The sequence below is a fragment of the Symphalangus syndactylus genome, chromosome 9, assembly GCF_028878055.3.
Source record: "Symphalangus syndactylus isolate Jambi chromosome 9, NHGRI_mSymSyn1-v2.1_pri, whole genome shotgun sequence".
Taxonomy (NCBI): Eukaryota; Metazoa; Chordata; class Mammalia; order Primates; family Hylobatidae; genus Symphalangus; species Symphalangus syndactylus.
In genome coordinates, this window is record NC_072431.2 from 121,149,384 (window position 1) to 121,172,434 (window position 23,051).

The window sequence follows — 23,051 nt, forward strand, 5'->3', positions numbered from 1 at the left end:
GTATCATCTGATGAATTCTATTAATTATGAAAATAAAACATGCTTTTCTCTATTTGCTTTCAAAATAACCTCAAAAGTATTTATAACAGCAGCACATGTTGTGTCTATAAATTTATGCTACTCTTTTAAAAAATATATTTAAAACAGAAACCAGCTTTGTGCTTTACAACAAATATAAATAGGGGTAATTTGGATAATGAAAATAAATGAATAACAGCAGTACTAATAGAACTGATCCTATTTGTGATGGCTCATTAACTCTGTACAGGATGCAATTCACTGCCCTGGATCAGGAGTTGATAATTGTACAATGTGGAACTATTTGCAAAAGATGACTGCAATAGGAAATTAACAGAAGGTCTGTTCATTCATTGAGAAGTCGGTACCCCTTTCATATGTATAACCATATTAAGTCATGTACTCAGAAAGGCTCTAAGGAAGAAAAAGAAAAACATAAGAAATAACTTGGGTACAATTAAAACAAGTAGTATTTATCAAGCTCATAGTAAGCACTTTAAATGCACTTGATTACTTAATCTTCATTCTAATCCTATTTTTACAATTATTATCCTCATTTTGCAGATGACAAAACTGAGGCTTAGGAACTTGCTCAAAGGCACATGCTGATGAGTGGTGGAGCTTAGATTCCAACCTAGATGGTATGATTCCAGAGCCTCTTGTCTTTAACTATTCATACAATTGCAGATCTCCTCCCTAGCTCAGCCTTCTCTCTAACTTCATCTAGTCTAGAATGATAATGAGCAAATAAGAATCCCAGCGTTTCTCACTCTGAGATGCAAGGTGAAGAGGGATAACACAATCACCCATTGGGGATGATTATCAGATTCTAGGAGGGAGAGAGGGAGAGAAAGGGGGAGAATGTGGTTTGAAAAGGTATATTCATTAAACCTATTGTTTCCATAATATTAATGACAGAATTACAGCTAGACAAAATCTCAGCCCATGGGATAAACTGAAGAAATAATGTACGGAGCATAGTTAGAAAATGTTGATAAACACCAGCACTCTCTGAGCTCTAGTCTGTCATTAACTAGCCATAGGATCCTGGGAAAATCATACAATGATTTCCTGGGGCTGGACTAGATCATCTCAAAGGCCCTGCTTTCAAACGCTGGGCTGTGAAGCACTATTAGTGACAATTTCTGTGCTCTGGAAAAAAAAAAAAAAGAGAAAAGTAAGGGGCAATAACTTTCTCATAAGACAAACTATCTCCAGTTCAAAGAATCGTCCTTTATTCTGAAATTAGGTTCTTACTACTTCCTTGTGATGAACGTTTCAATTGTGAAATGATGATGGGGATAGTACATGGTAGAAGGTCTCTTTTTGTTTTTTTAAAGTCATTACCTGACCAATTAAGAAGTTTGTTACTTGTCACATCCTGGGAAATTTTTTGAAATGTTACAGTTAGAAAATCTTATACAGGGAACCACTAGTTTAATATATTTTTCAACTTAAAATTTTTAGAGTCTTCTACATTTCTACAGCACTTTACAGTTTATTAAACATTTTCACATATATTATCTCACTTTGGTACACTATGGTCTAGGAGACAATTCATTTTCCACAGATTGAAAAATAGAGCTTAGGGACGTTGCGTATCTTGACCAAGATTACACAGTTCGTTAAAGAGGAGCTAGATTCAAACTCATGTTTTTTTTATTTATTTATTTATTTATTTATTTATTTATTTATTTAGAGATAGAGTCTTGCTCTGTCACCCAGGCTGGAGTACAGTGGTACAATCTCGGCTCACTGCAACCTCTGCCTCCCAGGTTTAAGCCATTGCCCTGCCTCAGCCTCCCAAATAGCTGCGAATACAGGCACCTGCCAACACGCCTGGCTAATTTTTGTATTTTTAGTAGAGACAGGGTTTCGCCAAGTTGGCCAGGCAGGTCTCGAACTCTGGACCTCAGGTGATCCGCCCTCCTCAGCCTACCAAAATGCCCAGATTACAGGCATGAGCCACCGCGCCTGGCCCCAACTCACGTCTTTTGACTTTAAATTCTGTCTGCTTTCCAATCTGTAAGTGAATCTGGCCATGATAGAATCATAAGAAAAGTGTTTTCAATACATAGAATTAATAAATCTGAATTTCTGGAAGACAGCGCTTAAGAGTTGTGTCTTTTAAGAGCTCTCCAGGTGATTCTGATAGGCAGCCAAATCTGGGGACCACTACCAAATGGTCTGCGCCTCTGTATACCTGACCTCACTGGAAAGAATAGGAGTTTTGAACTCAGACAGAACTGGGTGTCTCTGGGCAAGATATAAAATCGACCTGAGCCTCCAGTTTCTTCATCTGTGAAATAAGGATAATGATGTCTAACATGCAGAACTGTAAATATTTGAAAAAAAAATAAAGTACCTAGATATGGTAGTCACTCAAAAATGGAAGCTATTATCATTACTACTACTACCTCGTATGATGATCTATTACTACCGAGTAAGAATTAGGTATATATTATAAATAGCAATGATTCTAGAACTTTCCTGAAGAAATTTACAATAAACACATGCCACCCAAATTATTCGTGATCTCAGGACAGTCTCCAGGTCTCAGTTTCCTCTTCTATGAAACAGCAATAACTGTGAATTGCTAAGCCATCCTCTGGCTCTAAAAAGTCCAGGACTCTGATTCTATTTAAGAGTTAAAGAACCAGTCTTGAGAATGTGGCTCTTTGAAGAGTATTAAACGGGTATACTTGAAATAAATTAGTGCACATGAATGACAAATCTCTATAGCTACGCTATCATTTTCTATCAAGGTGAGACTATGGTCATCCATGGTTTACCACAGTCCTGTCTGCCATTCAAGCCTCCACGATTCTCTCCCAAACTACCTCCCTCTTCTTACTGCATAGCTAGGTCTTACCTGGCTCTCCAGCCAAACTAAATTTATTGTTAGTGCTTAAATGCAATCTTTGTTCTTCCATCGCCTTTACTACATGATTGCCTCTAACAAGAGAAATAAATGAAGAAAATAATAATAATAACCAGTCATTGTTTCTATGTATAAGTCACAATGCTTTTCAAATACGGTATAATTTATATTTGCTCTCAAATCTGTCATACTCATAAGAATCTAAGTTAAAGCATGTTTATACTTGTAACCCAAAGTCCAGTACTATCACTCCGTATTTATTATATATGAAATTTATTCCTTAGCAACTGAGATAGGATTCTCTTTCAGTTGCTATGGTACATGAGGCCTGCTGGCAGGATTAGTTTAGGAAAAAATATGCCACATTGAACTCCCATGCAAAAGAAACAAATGAAAGCTAATTTGCTGAGCTGTCTTGTTTATTTTGGTTCATTCAGCAGGGTAATATAGTAGCAATAACATTGAACTGGATCTCAGGAGATGTGGAATTTAGTCCCATTTCTGGCATGACCAAACATACAGCTTTCAGAAGATCAAGTCTATTTTCTGGTCCTCAGTTTTTTCACTTCTAAAATGGAAATCTTCCTTGCTTTTACTCAAACAGTATATATACATACATAGGGAGTTATTATTCTTTTGCTTGCCATTCCCTACAACACAGTCCCCTTTCTAAATCTATTTGCTTTATCATTCTCTACTATTCCTAAAGTTTTTTCAGATTCCCTAATTCCATTTCAATACCACTAAGAGTCCTAGAGGAGGAAGTAAATAGCAAGGTTCAGAAATGATTTGTTCAGATATATTGCTTTTTAGAATGTTGATTGAATAACTCTAAGGCCTTTTCTAGCTTTAAAATAGTAAAATTCCGTATTCAAATTTACACCTGAAATTCACATATCTCTTGTATATAAGGAAACCTTAAGACATGTTTCATCATCTGCGTTCTCCTATATGACACCAGTTTCTCTGCCTCATGATTTTAAACTTTATGAAGGCTGACTATGTCTGTTTCCCTCTTGTATACATAAAGCCTTGCCTGACATCTCACATCTCTTACAGTCATTTACACTATAGTTTTTGCCTTTACATCCAAATATAGATGTAAGTTTTAAAAAAGTGAATTTGAAACAACAAATTACTAAAACATATTTTATATTTCTCTTATATTCCTAGCCGTGATATTATAGATTCTGAAGAGAGAAAATTTCAGCTGATATCATATTGGAAAAGGCAAATACTCTCAAAATTTTGTGTCTGCTTCATGAAATATAAAAGTATATAGCCAAATATAGCACACAGAAAAACAAGAGCAACTGCTTGCTCCAAAAACTAGACTGGTCATCCTAATCCGAAAAGTGGACCTGAAAATAAAGATGGCAAAGACATGACAAACATACAAACTCTTCTTCACCTTACTAATTCCCTACCTAGAGTAGACATTGATGAATGGATGGATACCAGAAATCAAACCTTTTTGTAATCCTGTTTTAAAGATTTAACTGGCTTAAGTCCAACCTAGCTGGCTCTTCCATGACTTTCTCTACCGTGTGTCTGAATTTTCAATACAATGGAAATTATAGTAAAGTAGCAAGTTTTCCTAAGTTTACTTGGGGATTTTAGAATTGGTCTTACCTGATTTATCCTGAAACTGAGTAAATGAAAATCAAGGCCTCTAAATACACACACACACACACACACACACACACACACACACACTTCAGGAATAGCCAATCCAGGGGGTAATTTCAAAGACTAGTACATAATTGGATAAACACTTTTCAAAACTTTTTATTCTTTTATATTCAAGTGACACTCAAGGAAAGAAAAATAACTCTAGTCTACTTTTCCTTCACACAATACAACACTTGGTACTTTTCACTGAAATCATGCCTTAATTTTCAAATCTTTCACCACTTATAAACTCTAAAAAGTGTAAAGATGAGTAATTCAGAGAGTGAGACTATGTAAACCATTTACACAAAGACACTGAAACCCTCTGGACAAGTTGAATGAGAACAAATCAGCACTTACTTGGCATAAACCACTGATGCACATATCCAAAGATTCTGTATAGCAACGAGTACCATCTAAGACCTTAGGTGCTAGTTCAACAACCAGGGTTGTTCCTTTGGCTTGGCACTTGAGTGAACATGGGTTGTCAGGGTCATTAGACACAGGAAGCCATTCATAAAACTGGCCATGGTGCTTGACATCGTTATGAGCTGAGCATTGCTGAGCTCGGAAATCACCCGCTTCTGGTGGGCAGTCCTGGAGAAAAAAGAGAGAAAGGACATACAAAGGTTAAGAGGATACCCCCAAATATGAAACTAGAGCAGCTATATGGTCTGCTTAGATCTTAGAAAGCAAAACAAATGTCCTGGTCATGACAGATGGAACTTAAAATATCATCTTAGAGGTTATATGATTATTTGGCTTTCAAAATGTAGAAATCTGAGAAAGCAATCACCTCAAAATACATTTTCTGATTGAGTTTAAATGGAAAAATAATTGGCTTGAAATAGATATTCTGATTAGGTGGGACATACATTTTTTGAAAGTTGTCTATTGGTTCATGAATTCTTCCACACTGTACTATCATTTTGACTTCCTCATAAGTAGAACCTAGTAAAGTCAGAGGATTAGTTGAAATTATTTGTCTCATTCAGTTCTGATATTGAGAGCTATGACAATTCTTTATTTGAATAACTAGCAGTAAAAAGTTATAATAATTTCATTCAAAAAGTTTTTGTGGAGTTGTAATTTTTTGTCTAGGACTTAGGCTGCATAGTATCTAGAATTAAACATGGGGAACAAAAAATATGAAACCATTTATATATGAATTGCTTTGGCTTAAGGCAGCATGGCAGAATGGAAAGAGCATGGACTTCCTCCTTAGATGGGTGGGTGGCTGCAATGCAGTGCAGAGTTATTGCCTCTATTCTAACACAGGGAAGCCTAGTCTTGTGTTAGAACAGAGGCAATAACACTGCACAGCTCTCAAGGTTGTTGTGAGAAGTTCATGAGCTCATGCTGGCCAAATATATGCACAAGGAATATATTGAGTAGATGGTAGCTATTACTATGATTATTTAATGAGGCCACAGAAGACAAAGGGATGGAGTATTAGGAGATTCTCTCAATTTGAATTTTAAATTATATTGTTAGAGATCAATGGAAAATAAGAATCTTTTTGACGTAAGTTTCATAAAGGGCAATTTAAAATGTAAAACTATGGCTAACAATGGCCATTATCTAATGAATAATAAATGTCAGTAAAAGAAAGTAAGATTTAATTTTAAAAAGGCAAATATTGCCTTTCCCTTGGAAGGGCTTTTTGATAGGTTTATCTTATTCTACAAGCCTTCCGATTAAAATTTACTATGGAAGACTGTCGTCGACTATCCAGCTATAGAAAGGCTTTTATTCTAATTTTTTGTATTAAATAAAGGATTTCCACGTGGCCTTCAGCAGTTCCCTCTTACTACATTATCATTGTGAGAGTTCTCTTATATAAGGTTTCTTTCTCTGAAAAATCTCTTTACCTTTAAATAAGCATTCTAAAACAGCATTGAAAATTTTGACTCTTTTCCAAAACATTAGTGATACTACAAAACAGCATATAAGGCTCTGGTAGTTGGGGGGAGCACAAATTCTTTCTAGGCTATATGGGGTAGAAACAAATATTCATTTAGGATGAACATGAAATTGTTCAAAATACAATATAAAATGTCAAAGACATTTTACTGTTAGTATTATATGTTCTCAGAGTGAATAAGACATAGTAGTAAAGGAAAAGAATAATGTATATAACATAGGTATAGATACACAGGCACCCAGCAAGGCTTAACATTTTGAATATTGTCTGAAAAGAGTATGATTAAAATTTACTACTTATTAATTTTTTAGATAATAGGATGCAGTTTAAATTTTTTAAGATCCACAAATAAACAATATGTGTGTTGTAAAGGCTGTTTACATGTTTATTTTGTAAAATACAACAAAAACTACCTACAACCAGCAAAACTATATTATGAATTACAACACAGGTAAATTGTGTCAAACCATGACATACAATACAAATTAACTTTATTTTTTTGTGTGAGATGGAGTCTCGCTCTGTCTCCTGGGGTGGAGTGAAGTGGCGTGATCTTGGCTCACTGCAACCTCCGCCTCCTGGGTTCAAGCAGTTCTCCTACCTCAGCCTTCTGGGCAGGTGGGATTACAGGTGCGTGCCCCCACACCCAGCTCATTTTTTTGTATTTTTAGTAGAAACAGGGTTTTGCCATGTTGGCCAGGTTGGTCTCGAACTCCTGACCTCAGGTGATTCGCCTGCCTTGGCCTCCCAAAGTGCTGGGATTACAGGCATGAGCCACTGCAACTGGCCACAAACAACTTTAAATGTTTAACAGCAGCTCCTTTCAGACCATATGTTTTAGAGCACAGAGAAACTGATTTAATATTAACTCTTAATGAACTCACATTCCAAAGACAAGACTTCCACTTGCCTAATTTACAAATTCTATCAATATCTGCCTAGGCCTCACTTACTAACTTCTGCCCTAAAACAACTCTATAACTAACAACTGCCCCCAAACTCTACACGTAGCCTTCCTTAAATTTCCCCACTTGAGATACGGTAGAGTCTCTGTCAAGGTGCTGCTCTCCCCTGCTCAGCATGTTTAATAAACCTACCTTTATATGATCCACAAGTTCCTGGTCATTGAATGGGAGCGGCTACAGTTGAACTGACAGTTTAGCAATGTTTAAATACAGTATTTTCATTTGATAGTACCTATCATCCCAGGAGTCACTTGATTGCTCAGTACACGTACAGAAGAAATAGAGTACATTGTACTCAGGGTACAGTACTTTATTATACTGAAATACAATAAAGCAGAACATTGAGGAAATTGAAATGGTTCCAAACTCCTCTTAAAATTTCCTTTGCCTCCTTTTTGTATACAAGTGAAACAGCTAGAAGGGTCAGGCTGAATCACCTCTGCCTTAATGAGCGGAAGATATAATTAAGAGACCTCTTAATATGAACCAGAGAAAATTTTCTGCACGTTTCCAATTCTGAGAAAAGTGTCAATTATGTTTTTAAATTGATCATGCAATATCATCTTAGTACAGACATAAAACCTCTACAGAGTCTCCTATGATTGCCTTCTGTTCAATAAATTGGGTTGGTTCTTCCCACCTTTCCTAAGACAAATAAGACCTAAAGGCAGTCAAAGGTAAAACAATGAAGTTAAAATGTTAAGACCTTTAGGTTCTGTTTTCTGTGACAAACACAGTAAACATATTTAGGCACATCATAGAGAATCAACATGCAGACAGATGTTCTTATTTGCAAGTCACCTGTATCTAATGGCGTCAGGAACACCTGTTATAAGTTTTACGGTTTCACAACTAGAGAAATAGCTCTGAGAAGAATAATGCTTATGAACATCTTTACTCAGTTTTATCACTACTGTCTTTCCTTCCACCCATATTTTTGTAGGGGTGGGAAAATACATTTTGCTAAATTGAGAATGCACTTAAAACCTGGAGTTCAGAGTTGGAAACTGAACCTGAACCTTTTTAGTGTTTATTTGTACTTGGCAAAATGCAACTTCCTGTTTTAAGAAAAAGGACTTTAGAAAACTTATAAAACAGGTTCAGAAAGCTTCTTGGACATCAAATAGCTTTTACAAAATAACATTTTGATGATTTCAGTGTAAATGAATCAGAAACATATGAATCAAATTTCCCTTGAAATACACATGTTTAAAAATTAAGGGGAAGAAGGATTTGGCAAATGTTCTTTGTTTGAACCCAAAACATTTCAAGCATAGTTCAAGACATCCATTGAACCCCTGATGCATCTGGGATCATCCAGCTGCAAGAGTGGGAACTCAAGCAGTCATTGTAACCTCTTGTTCCACAAGTATGCTAATAAAAATAATTTGTATAGAGATTTACCATCTACAAAGTTTTTGGTTTTTAATTATAAATTGGTCCCTGAAACCATTATACTTCCTGATCCTTTTGTGGGTTTTTTTGGTCTTTTTTTTTTTTTTTTTTTCTCCTTTTGTAGTAAATGGGGTCTTGCCCTTCATTCTCCAGGCAGGTCTCGAAGTTGCTCAGACAGGTCTGGAACTCCTGGACTCATGCCATCCTTCCACCTCTGCCTCCCTAAGTGCTGGGATTACAGGTGTGAACCACTGTGCCTGACTCTTTTAAAAGTAAGATTTAGAAACTGATAACCTAACTGTTTTGAAAAATACTTAACATCTTTTACTGGGCATCATCTTTGAAATACCAGCTTTTGGAGAGATGCTTTTTGATAACAGAAGTAATCAGTTTTAACCATGAGAGGTAGTTTTCTTTAAGGAATACTGAATGTAGAATGTACTAAATATATAATGTGGGATTTCTGCTCTCATAAAACCCTAGTGGTAAGAATAATAAACTTTAAATTGGCATATTTAAAATAAAGAAAACAAATGAATTATGGTTTAAATATGCTTACATGTATTAATGTATTTTTGCACTGAACTTGTCTCATAGAAAGCACTGATGGAGACAATCAAAATAGTCAAAAAGTCTAGTAGTTATATGGACCAAATGCATTCCATCCCCTAACAAGAACCTGGCAAAAAAATATAGTGTGGGAGGGATGCACAGGACTACAGACTCCCACTTCCAGCCCCTCATACATCTCCAGAATTGCCATCAAATAGAAATGGAGCAAGAGAAAGCAATCTAATACTTTTTTTTTTCTTAGTTTCCTGCCTATTTCCAATAAACTCTAAATATACCTGTGGATTGACAGCTCTGTGTCATGTTACTGAGCTAAGACTTCCTCACTATAAAAGTCCATTTTCTTTGAAATAATCACATGATCCCACGAATTACTGTATTTCGCCATTTAATATAATCATTTTTCTCCCCAAGTTTTAAGCACTCAATTCTAACTGTGTCAGAGCTCTCCTCTTTAAAAGTACAAAAATAAAATCTGACCTTTTATTTGCTCCCATTATAATTCATAAAGTCCATGGAGTTCTGCCATATATGAATCCAATTCAAAACATTTTCTGGTTAATCAACTATCCAGTGGGAAAGATAAGATGGATCCCAGATGTCCCCTGATGATGACGGTAGATCAGATTACACTGTGGGACAAAGGAGGGTCAGGGTTCCCAGTTGACTCACCGGGTGAAATGTACAAGATTCTATAGCAGCAGCTAAGGTGGCAGCATATAGAAGGTTTTTAAAATGGCTTTGAAAAATATACATAATGTACATTCAGGGTCAGGAGAAGCATTGATTTTTCTTTATTTTCATTCTTTTTAAGGAAGGCATTTTCATTTTCCTCTGCCCTTAAATATTCAGTGGTTGTCCTATTCTATTAATTTTGTTGTTTCATTTAACCTATTATATGAGTGCCATCCTATTAATGCTTTTATGTGTAAAATCAATATCGGTATCTGATAATATCAAGAACCTTGGAAATCATATTCAGATGACTACATGTACTGTAGTAAACGAAAAAAAAATCCATTCTTCTGACTTAATTTTCCTCTCTTAGAAATGTATTTAAACCCCATACTGTCCCTCCACACTGTTCTAATCACTCACTCTTGATAACAGTTACTATGCAAGAAAATACAATTAGAATTGCCTAGCAAGGTATATACTCTATCCTCCAACAACCGTGGATAATCACTTTATGATAAAAACATATGTAGAAATTTACCAGCTACTGGATGATGTTAGAAAATGTTACCAGTTGTTTTACCATCAAAATATTAGGAATCCTCAATTTACTGACAGTAAAACAAGAAAAGATTACCATAAAAGGCTGCTCTATAATAAATGGATAAATGTTCTGGAAAATATATCCTCTAAAGCTTTCGAAACTTTTAGCACACCTAAGTAGATGGTGGGCTACCTCTGTTAGATATTTTGGTCTTTGTTACTTGGCTTTCTGTATCTTTTATTCAAAGTTAAGATGAAACCACTGAATAGCAAATATCCATTGATAAAATCCAATGTACTATATTTTGTTTTCGGAAAAAAAATCAATGTTTCAATTTCTATTTGCAACTCAGATCTCCTCGCTTGAAATTCAGACTTATATACAGTAGTCCCCCTTATCTGTGGTTTTGCTTTCTGGGGTTTTAGTTACCCACAGTCACCCACAGTTTGAAAACAGGTGAGCACAGGACAATAAGATATTTTGAGAGAATGAGAGATCACATTCACGTAAGTTTTATTACAGCATGTTGTTAGAGTTATAACAGCATAGAGTTATAACTGCATAGCTACAATAGAGTTATAACAGTACAATAGAGTTTATTACAGCGTATTGTTATAAAAATTCTATCAATAATATTAAATGTTAAAATTCTATTCTATTATTTTTGCTAATTTCTCAATGTGATTTATAAATTAAACTTTATCATATGCATGTATGAGAAAATATCTATATTTTCTTACATAAGTACGTAGATACATGCATTGTATGTGTGTATAAGAATATATCTGTGTTAGTATCTATAGGGTTAGGTACTATCCTCAGTTTTAGACATCCACTGCGGGTCTTGGAGCATATTCCCTGAGGATAAGGGGGGACTACTGTATACAACTGCTCACTTGCCATCTGGACATCTAAGACACTGGAAACTCATCATGTCCAAACCTGAATCCCTGATCCTCCTGCTATCCCCATGAAACGTGCTCTCCCTGCAGCATTCCCCATCCCAGTCATTGTCAACTCTATACTCTTCAGGCCAAAAACCTTTTTTTTTTCTTTTTTCTGGCTCTGTCACCCAGACTGGAGTACAGTGGCATGATCCCGGCTCACTGCAACTTCTACTGCCTGGGTTCAAGCAATTCTCCTGCCTCAGCCTCCTAAATAACTGGGATTACAGGTGTGTGCCACCATTCCTGGCTAATATTCTGTATTTTTAGTAGAGACAGGGTTTTACCATGATGGCCAGACTGGTCTTGAACTCCTGACCTCAAGAGATCCACCTGCCTCAACCTCCCAAAGTGCTGAGATTAACGGCATGAGCCACCTCGCCCAGCCTGGCCAAAAACTTTAAAGCAGTGGTTTTCAAACTTAAACATACATCAAAATCACGTGAAGGCCTTTTTAAAATACAACATTGTTGGGGCCCCACCCTCCCGAGCTTCTGATTCAGTAGACCTGAGGCGAGGCTTAATAATTTGCATTTCAAACAAGATCCCAGGTGATGCGAATGTTGCTAATTTGGCAATCCCGCTTTGAGAACCACTGCCTTAGAGCCACATTTGACTTCCACATCCAATCAATCGGAACTATTTTTCTATATACAAAAAACACAGAATCTGATCACAACCAAGTCCAAGGAGCCATCATGTCATGCCTGCGTTCTTGAAATAGTCTCCTAATTTCCCTTCTGCCCTTGCTCTCCCGGAAAGTTTTGTCAACACAGTGGCCAGAATGGTCTTATAAGAGCCCCCATCATCCCTCAGGCCTATCACATCCTACTGCCCTTGCTCACTTAGCTCCAGTCACCCTTGATTTTTCTGGAATCAGGGACACTCCAGGAATACTCTTACTTTAGGATGCATGTATTATCCATCCCTTCTGCCCGGAATTCTCTTTGCCCAGATTCTGAGGAGTGAATTACCTCACCTTTATCAAGTCTTTGCTCAAATATCACCTCCACAAAGCTTAGGCTGCCTACTCTGTGTAAAACTGCAAACCCATTCCCACCGCTGATTCATCTTTATCCCGCTCAACTTTCGTTTTTCCTACAACACTTAGTCACCTACAAGTATATCGGATAATTTATTCATTTACTGTGCTTAACATTTTATTGTCTGTCTTCTTCTACTACAGCAGAACCTCCAGAAGGACAGCAATCTTTTCCCATTTGGCTTTTTGTTACATACCAGGTACCCAAATATTTGTTGAAAGAATGAGTAACACATTGAATAAAGGAAACAGAGGTCATATTTTTTATTGTGGGAACTCCAGTTCTGCTTTCATAAGTCTTGCAGGAATTTAAATCTTAGTTTTCTAATTGGTGGAATATCTAATTTTTTTCTTTCTTTCAAAAAAAATTTCAGACACTAGGAAAGTTGGTTAGGGAGTCTTGCCTAGTTTCTGAATAGGCAGATTGATATTTCCTTCTCCATGTAAACAAATTTAACAGGCCAATATTAAGAAACATAAAATGTGCTGAAATCATTTATTATTTAAAAAATAGCCAGACATTTGTAAATTTTATATAACATTTAATGTTATAAGCACGCACTATAAAGTACTCATGTTAAAGTACTAAGCTTTAACCCCCAAATTTTGGCCACCTGATTATACTAACATCAAAATTATCATCAAAAGCATTTATTTGTGCAAGACTGCTAGCTGCTATGCAAAATGAAATTAAACAGACATAGTTGCTGCCCTGTCTAGACAGTCTGCATGGAGACAACTCTGTTACATTTTAAAAGCATAATATTTAAATCTCTAACACATCACTATCAGTGCAAAGAACAGAAAGTGGGGTCAGTTTTGGACGATGGTGCCATAGCAGGTAAAGGCCGTTCTTGACTAATTTTCCCTCCTTTTTGAAAAGGCCAATAGGCTTTTTTTTTTTTTTTCAAAACTAGGATTAAACGGCTTAGGGCACTATATTTTCATGTATACTAGGTATAGTTCAAAACTCCTTGTTTTTGTTCTTTTTCCTGGTGCAAAAGGTTTACAGAGTTCTTTTACTTTTCCCTCAAACTCTCAAGTCTTTTGGAAAATAACATATTCAAGGGAAATGAGTGTTTGTGAAAATTAGTCATTAACCATCTTAATACTTTACTACGGATCAAGTTCATGCTCAGTGAAATTATACCTTTACAACTCTATGACTTTGAAAATAATATGGAACTCTTTCTAATTTATTCAAACTTTGGGTGTGCCCTACTATGTGTTTACTAAGAGAACACTAGTTACAGGTATATTGAACAGCTTTAAACTATTCCAATGTCTTCATTCAGGTCCAGACATAAAAGATGTGAAATGTGTGATATAATGAATCATCAACCCCACTTTCCTTGCTCTATTATAGCTTGTTATCTGAAAACAAAAGCTTTGCCAGGCTAGTTTTCAATGCTTCCAGGCATCTGAGAGTTGATCTAAGTAAAAACATTTAGTTTTAAAAGTTCATTTTTTTCCTCTGGGTAGCTTTAGTTTCAGTGCTTTTACTTTTTCTCCTTTGAAGAACGCAGACGTTTGGAATCCAGTTCCCTAGAGGTATTTCTAAGACTGCTTGTAGTTTGTCATTTTAGAGTCTTAAATTCTCTCAATTTTGAAAATATTCATTCCTCGAGGCTTTTTATTATTTTTAGTCCCTTTCTTTGAATTCACTCCAATTTAGCAGTATCTTTTCTTACATCAGCATTTCTGACCTTTTATTATTTTTTATTATAGTCTACAATAAGTGTTCTCTCCCACCTCCTTAAAATTAGCATATCTGAAGGAGTAATTCATAATCCTTTTGTAACATGGCATACAATTTCATTTTATAAGCACACAATTATACAGTGCTTTGTTTTCAGACTGCATTTACCGAAATACTTGTGGTAGAAAGTCAGGTTGTGAAAAGGACTAGTATAAGAGAGATATTTCAGCACATAAATTCCTTGTCACTATTCCTTGGGTCTGTTGCAAAACAAGTTCCTTATGTTTCTATTTACAAGTGAGGCAGGGGCTGGCAAGATGGCAGAATAGGAACAGCTCCGGTCTGCAGCTCCCAGCGAGATCAACATAGAAGGCAGGTGATTTTGGCATTTCCAACTGAGGTACCTGGCTCATCTCACTGGGACTGGTTAGACAGTAGCTGCAGCCAACGGAGGGTGAGCTGAAGCAGAGTGGTGCATTGCCTCACCAGGGAAGTGCAAGGGGTTGAGGAACTCCCTTCCCTACCCAAGGGAAGCCATGAGGCACTGTGCATGAGGGACGGTGATATATGGCCCAGACAGTATGCTCTTCCCACAGTCTTTGCAACGCACAGACCAGGATATTCTCTCAGGTGCCCACGCAACCAGGGCCCAGGGTTTCAAGCACAAAACTGGGCAGCCGTTTAGGCAGACACCAAGCTAGCTGCAGGAGTTTTTTTCATTTCCCAGTGGCGCCTGGAACATCAGCATGACAGAAGCATTCACTCCCCTGAAAAGGGGGGCCAAAGCCAGGGAGCCAAGTGGTCTAGCTTAGCAGATGCCACCCCCATGGAGTCCAGCAAGCTAAGATCCACTGGCTTGAAATTCTCACTGCCAGCACAGCAGTCTGAAGTCGACCTGAAACGCTGGAGCTTGGTGGGGGTAGGGGCATCCACCATTACCAAGGCTTGAGTAGGCAGTTTTCCACTCACAGTGTAAACAAAGCCCCCAGAGGTTCGAACTGGGCAGAGCCCACCACAGCTACACAAAGCTGCTATAGCCAGACTGCCTCTCTAGATTTCTCCTCTCTGTGCAGGGCATCTCTGAAGGAAAGGCAGCAGCCCCAGTCAGGGGCTTACAGATCAAACTCCCATCTCCCTGGGACAGAGGACCTGGGTGAAGGGGAGGCTGTGGGTGCAGCTTCAGCAGACTTAAACGTTCCTGCCTGCTGGCTCTAAAGAGAACAGCAGATCTCCCAGCACAGCGCTAGAGCTCTACTAAGGGACAGGTTGCCTCCTGAAGTGGGTCCCTAACCCCTGTGCCTCCTGACTGAGAGACACCTCCCAGCAGGGATCAACAGACACCTCATATAGGAGAGCTCCAGCTGGCATCTGGTGGGTGGCCCTCTGGGATGAAGCTTCCAGAGGAAGCAAAAGGCAGCAAACTTTGCTGTTCTGTAGCCTCCGCTGGTCTGGATACCTATCCTAGGTCTGGATACCTAGGCAAACAGGGTCTGGAGTGGACCTCCAGCAAACTCCAACAGACCTGCAGCAGAGGGGCCTGACTGTTAGAGGAAAACTAACAAACAGAAAAGAATAGTATCAACAACAACAAAAAGGATGTCCACACCAAAACCCCATCCAGTCACCAAAATCAAAGATCAAAGGTAGATAAATCCATGAAGATGAAGAAAAACCAGTGAAAAAAGGCTGAAAATTCCAAAAACCAGAATGGCTCTTCTCCTCCAAAGGATCACAACTCCTTGCCAGCAAGGGAACAAAACAGGATGGGGAGTGAGTTTGATGTATTGACAGAAGTAAGCTTCAGAAGGTGAGTAATAACAAACTCCTCCGAGCTAAAGGAGCATGTTCTAACCCAATGCAAGGAAGCTAAGAACTTTGAAAAATGTTAGACAAAATGCTAACTAGAATAACCAGTTTAGAGAAGAACATAAATGACCTGATGGAGCTGAAAAACAGAGCATGAGAACTTTGTGAAGCACACACAAGCATCAATAGCCAAATCAATCAAGTGGAAGAAAGGATATCAAAGATTCAAGACCATCTTAATGAAATAAACCATGAAGACAAGATTAGAGAAAAAGGAATAAAAAGGAATGAACAAAGCCTCCAAGAAACATGGAACTATGTGAAAAGACCAAACCTATGTTTGATTGGTGTACCTGAAAGTGATGGGGGGAATGGAACCAAGTAGAAAACACTCTTCAGGATACTACCCAGAAGACTTCCCCAACCTAGCAAGACAGGCCAACATTCAAATTCAGGAAATACAGGAAACATCACAAAGATACTCCACAAGAAGAGCAACCCCAAGATACATAATAGTCAGATTCGGCAAGGTTGAAATGAAGGAAAAAATGTTAAGGGTAGCCAGAGAGAAAGGTCGGGTACTGACAAAGGGAAGCCCATCAGACTAAGAGCAGATGTCTCTGCAGAAACCCTACAAGCCAGAAGAGAGTGGGGGCTAATATTCAACATTCTTAAAAGAATGGGTTGAAAAAACCCAGAATTTTATATCCAGCCAAACTAAGCTTCATAGGCAAAGAAGAAATAAAACCCTTGGTGGGTGGAGCCAAGATGGCCGAATAGGAACAGCTCCGGTCTACAGCTCCCAGTATGAGTGACACAGAAGATGGGTGATTTCTGCATTTCCATCTGAGGTACCAGGTTCATCTCACTAGGGAGTGCCAGACAGTGGGTGCGGGACAGTGGGTGCAGCGCACCATGCGTGAGCTGAAGCAGAGTGAGGCATTGCCTCACTTGGGAAGTGCAAGGGGTCAGGGAGTTCCCTTTCCTAGTCAAAGAAAGGGGTGACAGATGGCACTAGGAAAATAGGGTCACTCCCACCCTAATAAAAAACGGCACACCAGGATATTATATCCCACACCTGGCTCGGACAGTCCTACGCCCATGGAGTCTCGCTGATTACTAGCACAGCAGTCTGAGATCGAACTGCAAGGCAGCAGTGAGGCTGGGGGAGGGGCGCCTGCTATTGCCCAGGCTTGCTTAGGTAAATAAAGCAGGGGGGAAGCTCCAACTGGGTGGAGCCCACCACAGCTCAAGGAGGCCTGCCTGCCTCTGTAGGCTCCACCTCTGGGGGCAGGGCACAGACAAACAAAAAGACAGCAGTAACCTCTGCAGACTTAAATGTCCCTGTCTGACAGCTTTGAAGAGAGTAGTGGTTCTCCCAGCACGCAGCTGGAGATCTGAGAACAGGCAGACTGCCTCCTCAAGTGGGTCCCTGACCCCTGAGCAGCCTAACTGGGAGGCACCCCCGAGTAGGGGCAGACTGACACCTCACATGGCTGGGTACTCCTCTGAGACAAAACTTCCAGAGGAACGATCAGGCAGCAGCATTCGTGGTTCACGAAAACCCGCTGTTCTACAGCTACCGCTGCAGATACCCAGGCAAACAGCATCTGGAGTGGACCTCTAGCAAACTCCAACAGACCTTCAGCTGAGGGTCCTGTCTGTTAAAAGGAAAACTAACAAACAGAAAGGACATCCACACCAAAAACCCTCTGTACGTCACCACCATCAAAGATCAAAAGTAGATAAAACCACAAAGATGGGGAAAAAACAGAGCAGAAAAACTGGAAACTCTAAAAAGCAGAGTGCCTCTCCTCCTCCAAAGGAACGCAGTTCCTCACCAGCAATGGAACAAAGCTGGACAGAGAAAGAGTTTGATGCGTTGAGAGAAGAAGGCTTCAGATGATCAAACTACTCTGAGCTAGAGGAGGAAATTCAAACCAATGGCAAAGAAGTTAAAAACTGTGGGAAAAAAATTAGACAAATGGATAACTAGAATAACCAATGCAAAGAAGTCTGTAAAGGAGCTGATAGAGCTGAAAGCCAAGGCTAGAGAGCTACATGAAGAATGCAGAAGCCTCAGGAGCCGATGAGATCAACTGGAAGAAAGGGTATCAGTGATGGAATATGAAATGAATGAAATGAAGTGAGAAGGGAAGTTTAGAGAAAAAAGAATAAAAAAAACGAACAAAGCCTCCAAGAAATATGGGACTATGTGAAAAGGCCAAATCGACGTCTGATTGGTGTACCTGAAAGTGACAGGGAGAATGGAACCAAGTTGGAAAACACTCTGCAGGATATTATCCAGGAGAACTTCCCCAATCTAGCAAGGCAGGCCATTCAGATTCAGGAAACACAGAGAATGCCACAAAGATACACCTCGAGAAGAGCAACTCCAAGACACATAATTGTCAGATTCACCAAAGTTGAAATGAAGGAAAAAATGTTAAGGGCAGCCAGAGAGAAAGGTCAGATTACCCACAAAGGGAAGCCCATCAGACTAACAGTGGATCTCTCAGCAGAAACTCTACAAGCCAGAAAAGAGTGGAGGCCAATATTCAACATTCTTAAAGAAAAGAATTTTCAACCCAGAATTTCCCATCCAGCCAAACTAAGCTTCACAAGTGAAGGAGAAATAAAATACTTTACAGAGAAGCAAATGCTGAGAGATTTTGTCACTACCAGGCCTGCCCTAAAAGAGCTCCTGAAGGAAGCACTAAACATGGAAAGGAACAACCATTACCAGCCACTGCAAAGACATGCCAAAATGTAAGGACCATCAAGGCTAGGAAGAAACCACATCAACTAACGAGCAAAATAACCAGATAACATCACAATGTCAGGATCAAATTCACACATAACAATATTAACTTTAAATGTAAATGGGCTAAATGCTCCAATTAAAAGACACAGACTGGGAAATTGGATAAAGAGTCAAGACCCATCAGTGTGCTGTATTCAGGAAACCCATCTCACGTGCAGAGACACACATAGGCTCAAAATAAAGGGATGGAGGAAGATCTACCAAGCAAATGGAAAACAAAAAAATGCAGGGGTTGCAATCCTAGTCTCTGATAAAACAGACTTTAAATCAACAAAGATCAAAAGAGACAAAGAAGGCCATTACATAATGGTAAAGGGATCAATTCAACAAGAAGAGCTAACTATCCTAAATATATATACACCCAATACAGGAGCACCTAGATTCACAAAGCAAGTCCTTAGTGACCTACAAAGACACTTAGACTCCCATACAATAATAATGGGAGACTTTAACACCCCACTGTCAACATTAGACAGATCAACAAGACGGAAAGTTAACAAGGATAACCAGGAATTGAACTCAGCTCTGTACCAAGCGGACCTAATGGATATCTAAAGAACTCTCCACCCAAAATCAACAGAATATACATTTTTTTCAGCACCACACCACACCTATTCCAAAATCCAACGCATGCTTGGAAGTAAAGCTCTCCTCAGCAAATGTAAAAGAACAGAAATTATAACAAACTGTCTCTCAGACCTCAGTAAAATCAAACTAGAACTCAGGAGTAAGAAACTCACTCAAAACCACTCAACTACATGGAAACTGAAGAACCTGCTCCTGAATGACTACTGGGTACATAACAAAATGAAGGTGGAAAGAAAAATGTTCTTTGAAACCAACGAGAACAAAGACACAACATACCAGAATCTCTGGGACATATTCAAAGCAGTGTGTAGAGGGAAATTTATAGCACTAAATGCCCAAAAGAGAAAGCAGGAAAGATCCAAAACTGACACCCTAACATCACAATTAAAAGAACTAGAAAAGCAAGAGCAAACACATTCAAAAGCTAGCAGAAGGCAAGAAATAACTAAAATCAGAGCAGAACTGAAGGAAATAGAGACACAAAAAACCCTTCAAAAAATTAGTGAATCCAGGAGCTGTTTTTTTGAAAAGATCAACTAAATTGATAGACCGCTAGCAAGGCTAATAAAGAAGAAAAGAGAGAAGAATCAAACTGATGCAATAAAAAATGATAAAGGGGATATCACCACCAATCCTACAGAAATACAAACTACCAACAGAGACTACTACAAACACCTCTATGCAAATAAACTAGAAAATCTAGAAGAAATGGATAAATTCCTCGACACATACACCCTCCCAAGACTAAACCAGGAAGAACTTGAATCTCTGAATAGACCAATAAGAGGCTCTGAAATTGTGGCAATAATCAATAGCTTACCAACCAAAAAAAGTCCAGGACCAGATGGATTCACAGCCGAATTCTACCAGAGGTACAAGGAGGAGCTGGTACCATTCCTTCTGAAACTATTCCAATCAATAGAAAACGAGGGAATCCTCCCTCACTCATTTTATGAGGCCAGCATCATCCTGATACCAAAGCCAGGCAGAGACACAACAAAAAAAGAGAATTTTAGACCAATATCCCTGATGAACATTGATGCAAAAATCCTCAATAAAATACTGGCAAACCAAATCCAGCAGCACATCAAAAAGCTTATCCACCATGATCAAGTGGGCTTCATCCCTGGGATGCAAGGCTGGTTCAACGTATGCAAATCAATAAATTTAATCCAGCATATAAACAGAACCAAAGACAAAAACCACACGATTATCTCAATAGATGCAGAAAAGGCCTTTGACAAAATTCAACAACCCTTCATGCTAAAAAGTCTCAATAAATTAGGTATTGATGGGACGTATCTCAAAATAATAAGAGCTATCTACGACAAACCCACAGCCAATATCATACTGAATGGGCAAAAACTGGAAGCATTCCTTTTGAAAACTGGCACAAGACAGGGATGCCCTCTCTCACCACTCCTATTCAACACAGTGTTGGAAATTCTGGCCAGGGCAATCAGGCAGGAGAAGGAAATGAAGAGTATTCAATTAGGAAAAGAGGAAGTCAAATTGTCCCTGTTTGCAGATGACATGATTGTATATCTAGAAAACCCCATTGTCTCAGCCCAAAATCTCCTTAAGCTGATAAGGAACTTCAGCAAAGTCTCAGGATACAAAATCAATGTACAAAAATCACAAGCATTCTTATACAGCAATAACAGACAGAGAGCCAAATCTTGAGTGAACTCCCATTCACAATTGCTTCAAAGAGAATAAAATACTTAGGAATCCAACTTACAAGGGATGTGAAGTACCTTCAAGGAGAACTACAAACCACTGCTCAATGAAATAAAAGAGGATACAAACAAATGGAAGAACATTCCATGCTCAAGGGTAGGAAGAATCAGTATCGTGAAAATGGCCATACTGCCCAAGGTAATTTATAGATTCAATGCCATCCCCATCAAGCTACCAGGGACTTTCTTCATAGAATTGGAAAAAACTACTTTCAAGTACATATGGAACCGAAAAAGAGCCCGCATCACCAAGTCAATCCTAAGCCAAAAGAACAAAGCTGGAGGCATCACGCTACCTGACTTCAAACTATACTACAAGACTACAGTAACCAAAACAGCATGGTACTGGTACCACAACAGAGATATAGATCAATGGAACAGAACAGAGCCCTCAGAAATAATGCCACGTATCTACAACCATCTGATCTTTGACAAACCTGACAAAAACAAGAAATGGGGAAAGGATTCCCTATTTAATAAATGGTGCTGGGAAAACTGGCTAGCCATATGGAGAAAGCTGAAACTGGATCCCTTCCTTACACCTTATACACAAATTAATTCAAGATGGATTAAAGACTTACATGTTAGACCTAAAGCCATAAAAACCCTAGAAGAAAACCTAGGCAATACCATTCAGGACATAGGCATGGGTAAGGACTTCATGTCTAAAACACCAAAAGCAATGGCAACAAAAGCCAAAATTGACAAATGGGATCTCATTAAACTAAAGAGCTTCTGCACAGCAAAAGAAACTACCATCAGAGTGAACAGGCAACCTACAGAATGGGAGAAAATTTTTGCAACCTACTCATCTGACAAAGGGCTAATATCCAGAACCTACAATGAACTCAAACAAATTTACAAGAAAAAAACAAACAACCCCATCAAAAAGTGGGCAAAGGATAGAAACAGACACTTCTCAAAAGAAGACATTTATGCAGCCAAAAAACACATGAAAAAATGCTCATCATCACTGGCCATCAGAGAAATGCAAATCAAAACCACAGTGAGATACCATCTCACACCAGTTAGAATGGCTATCATTAAAAAATCAAGAAACAACAGGTGCTGGAGAGGATGTGGAGAAATAGGAACACTTTTACACTGTTGGTGGGACTGTAAACTAGTTCAACCATTGTGGAAGTCAGTGTGGCGATTCCTCAGGGATCTAGAACTAGAAATACCACTTGACCCAGCCATCCCATTACTGGGTATATACCCAAAGGATTATAAATCATGCTCCTATAAAGACACATGCACATGTATATTTATTGCGGCACTATTCACAATAGCAAAGACTTGGAACCAACCCAAATGTCTGAAGTGATAAACTGGGTTAAGAAAATGTGGTACATATACACCATGGAATACTATGCAGCAATAAAAAATGATGAGTCCATGTCCTTTGTAGGGACATGGATGAAACTGGAAACTATCATTCTCAGCAAAGTATCACAAGGACAAAAAAACAAACATTGCATGTTCTCACTCATAGGTGGGAATTGAACAATAAGAACACATGGACACAGGAAGGGGAACATCACACTCTGGGGACTGTTGTGGGGTGGGGAAGGGGGGAGGGATAGCATTAGGAGATATACCTAATGCTAAATGACGAGTTAATGGCTGCAACACACCAACATGGCACATGTATACATATGTAACAAAACTGCACATTGTGCACATGTACCCTAAAACTTAAAGTATAATAATAATAATAATAAAATACATAAAAAATAAAGAAAAAAAAAAGAAGATCCTTTATA

At 38.6% G+C, this 23,051-nt stretch overlaps 1 protein-coding gene across 2 annotated transcripts in view; it reads right to left on the reverse strand.

Annotated features, from left to right (window-relative positions):
- ADAMTSL1 (ADAMTS like 1) overlaps window positions 1-23,051 on the reverse strand; it is a 956,380-nt gene that overhangs the window by 333,406 nt on the left and 599,923 nt on the right. For both annotated transcript variants that reach the window (XM_063609087.1, XM_055294157.1), the window contains one exon: window positions 4,931-5,167. In XM_063609087.1, the coding sequence (XP_063465157.1) occupies window positions 4,931-4,954 (24 nt within the window). In that variant the 5' untranslated portion in view covers window positions 4,955-5,167. The remainder of the gene's footprint in view (window positions 1-4,930; window positions 5,168-23,051) is intronic.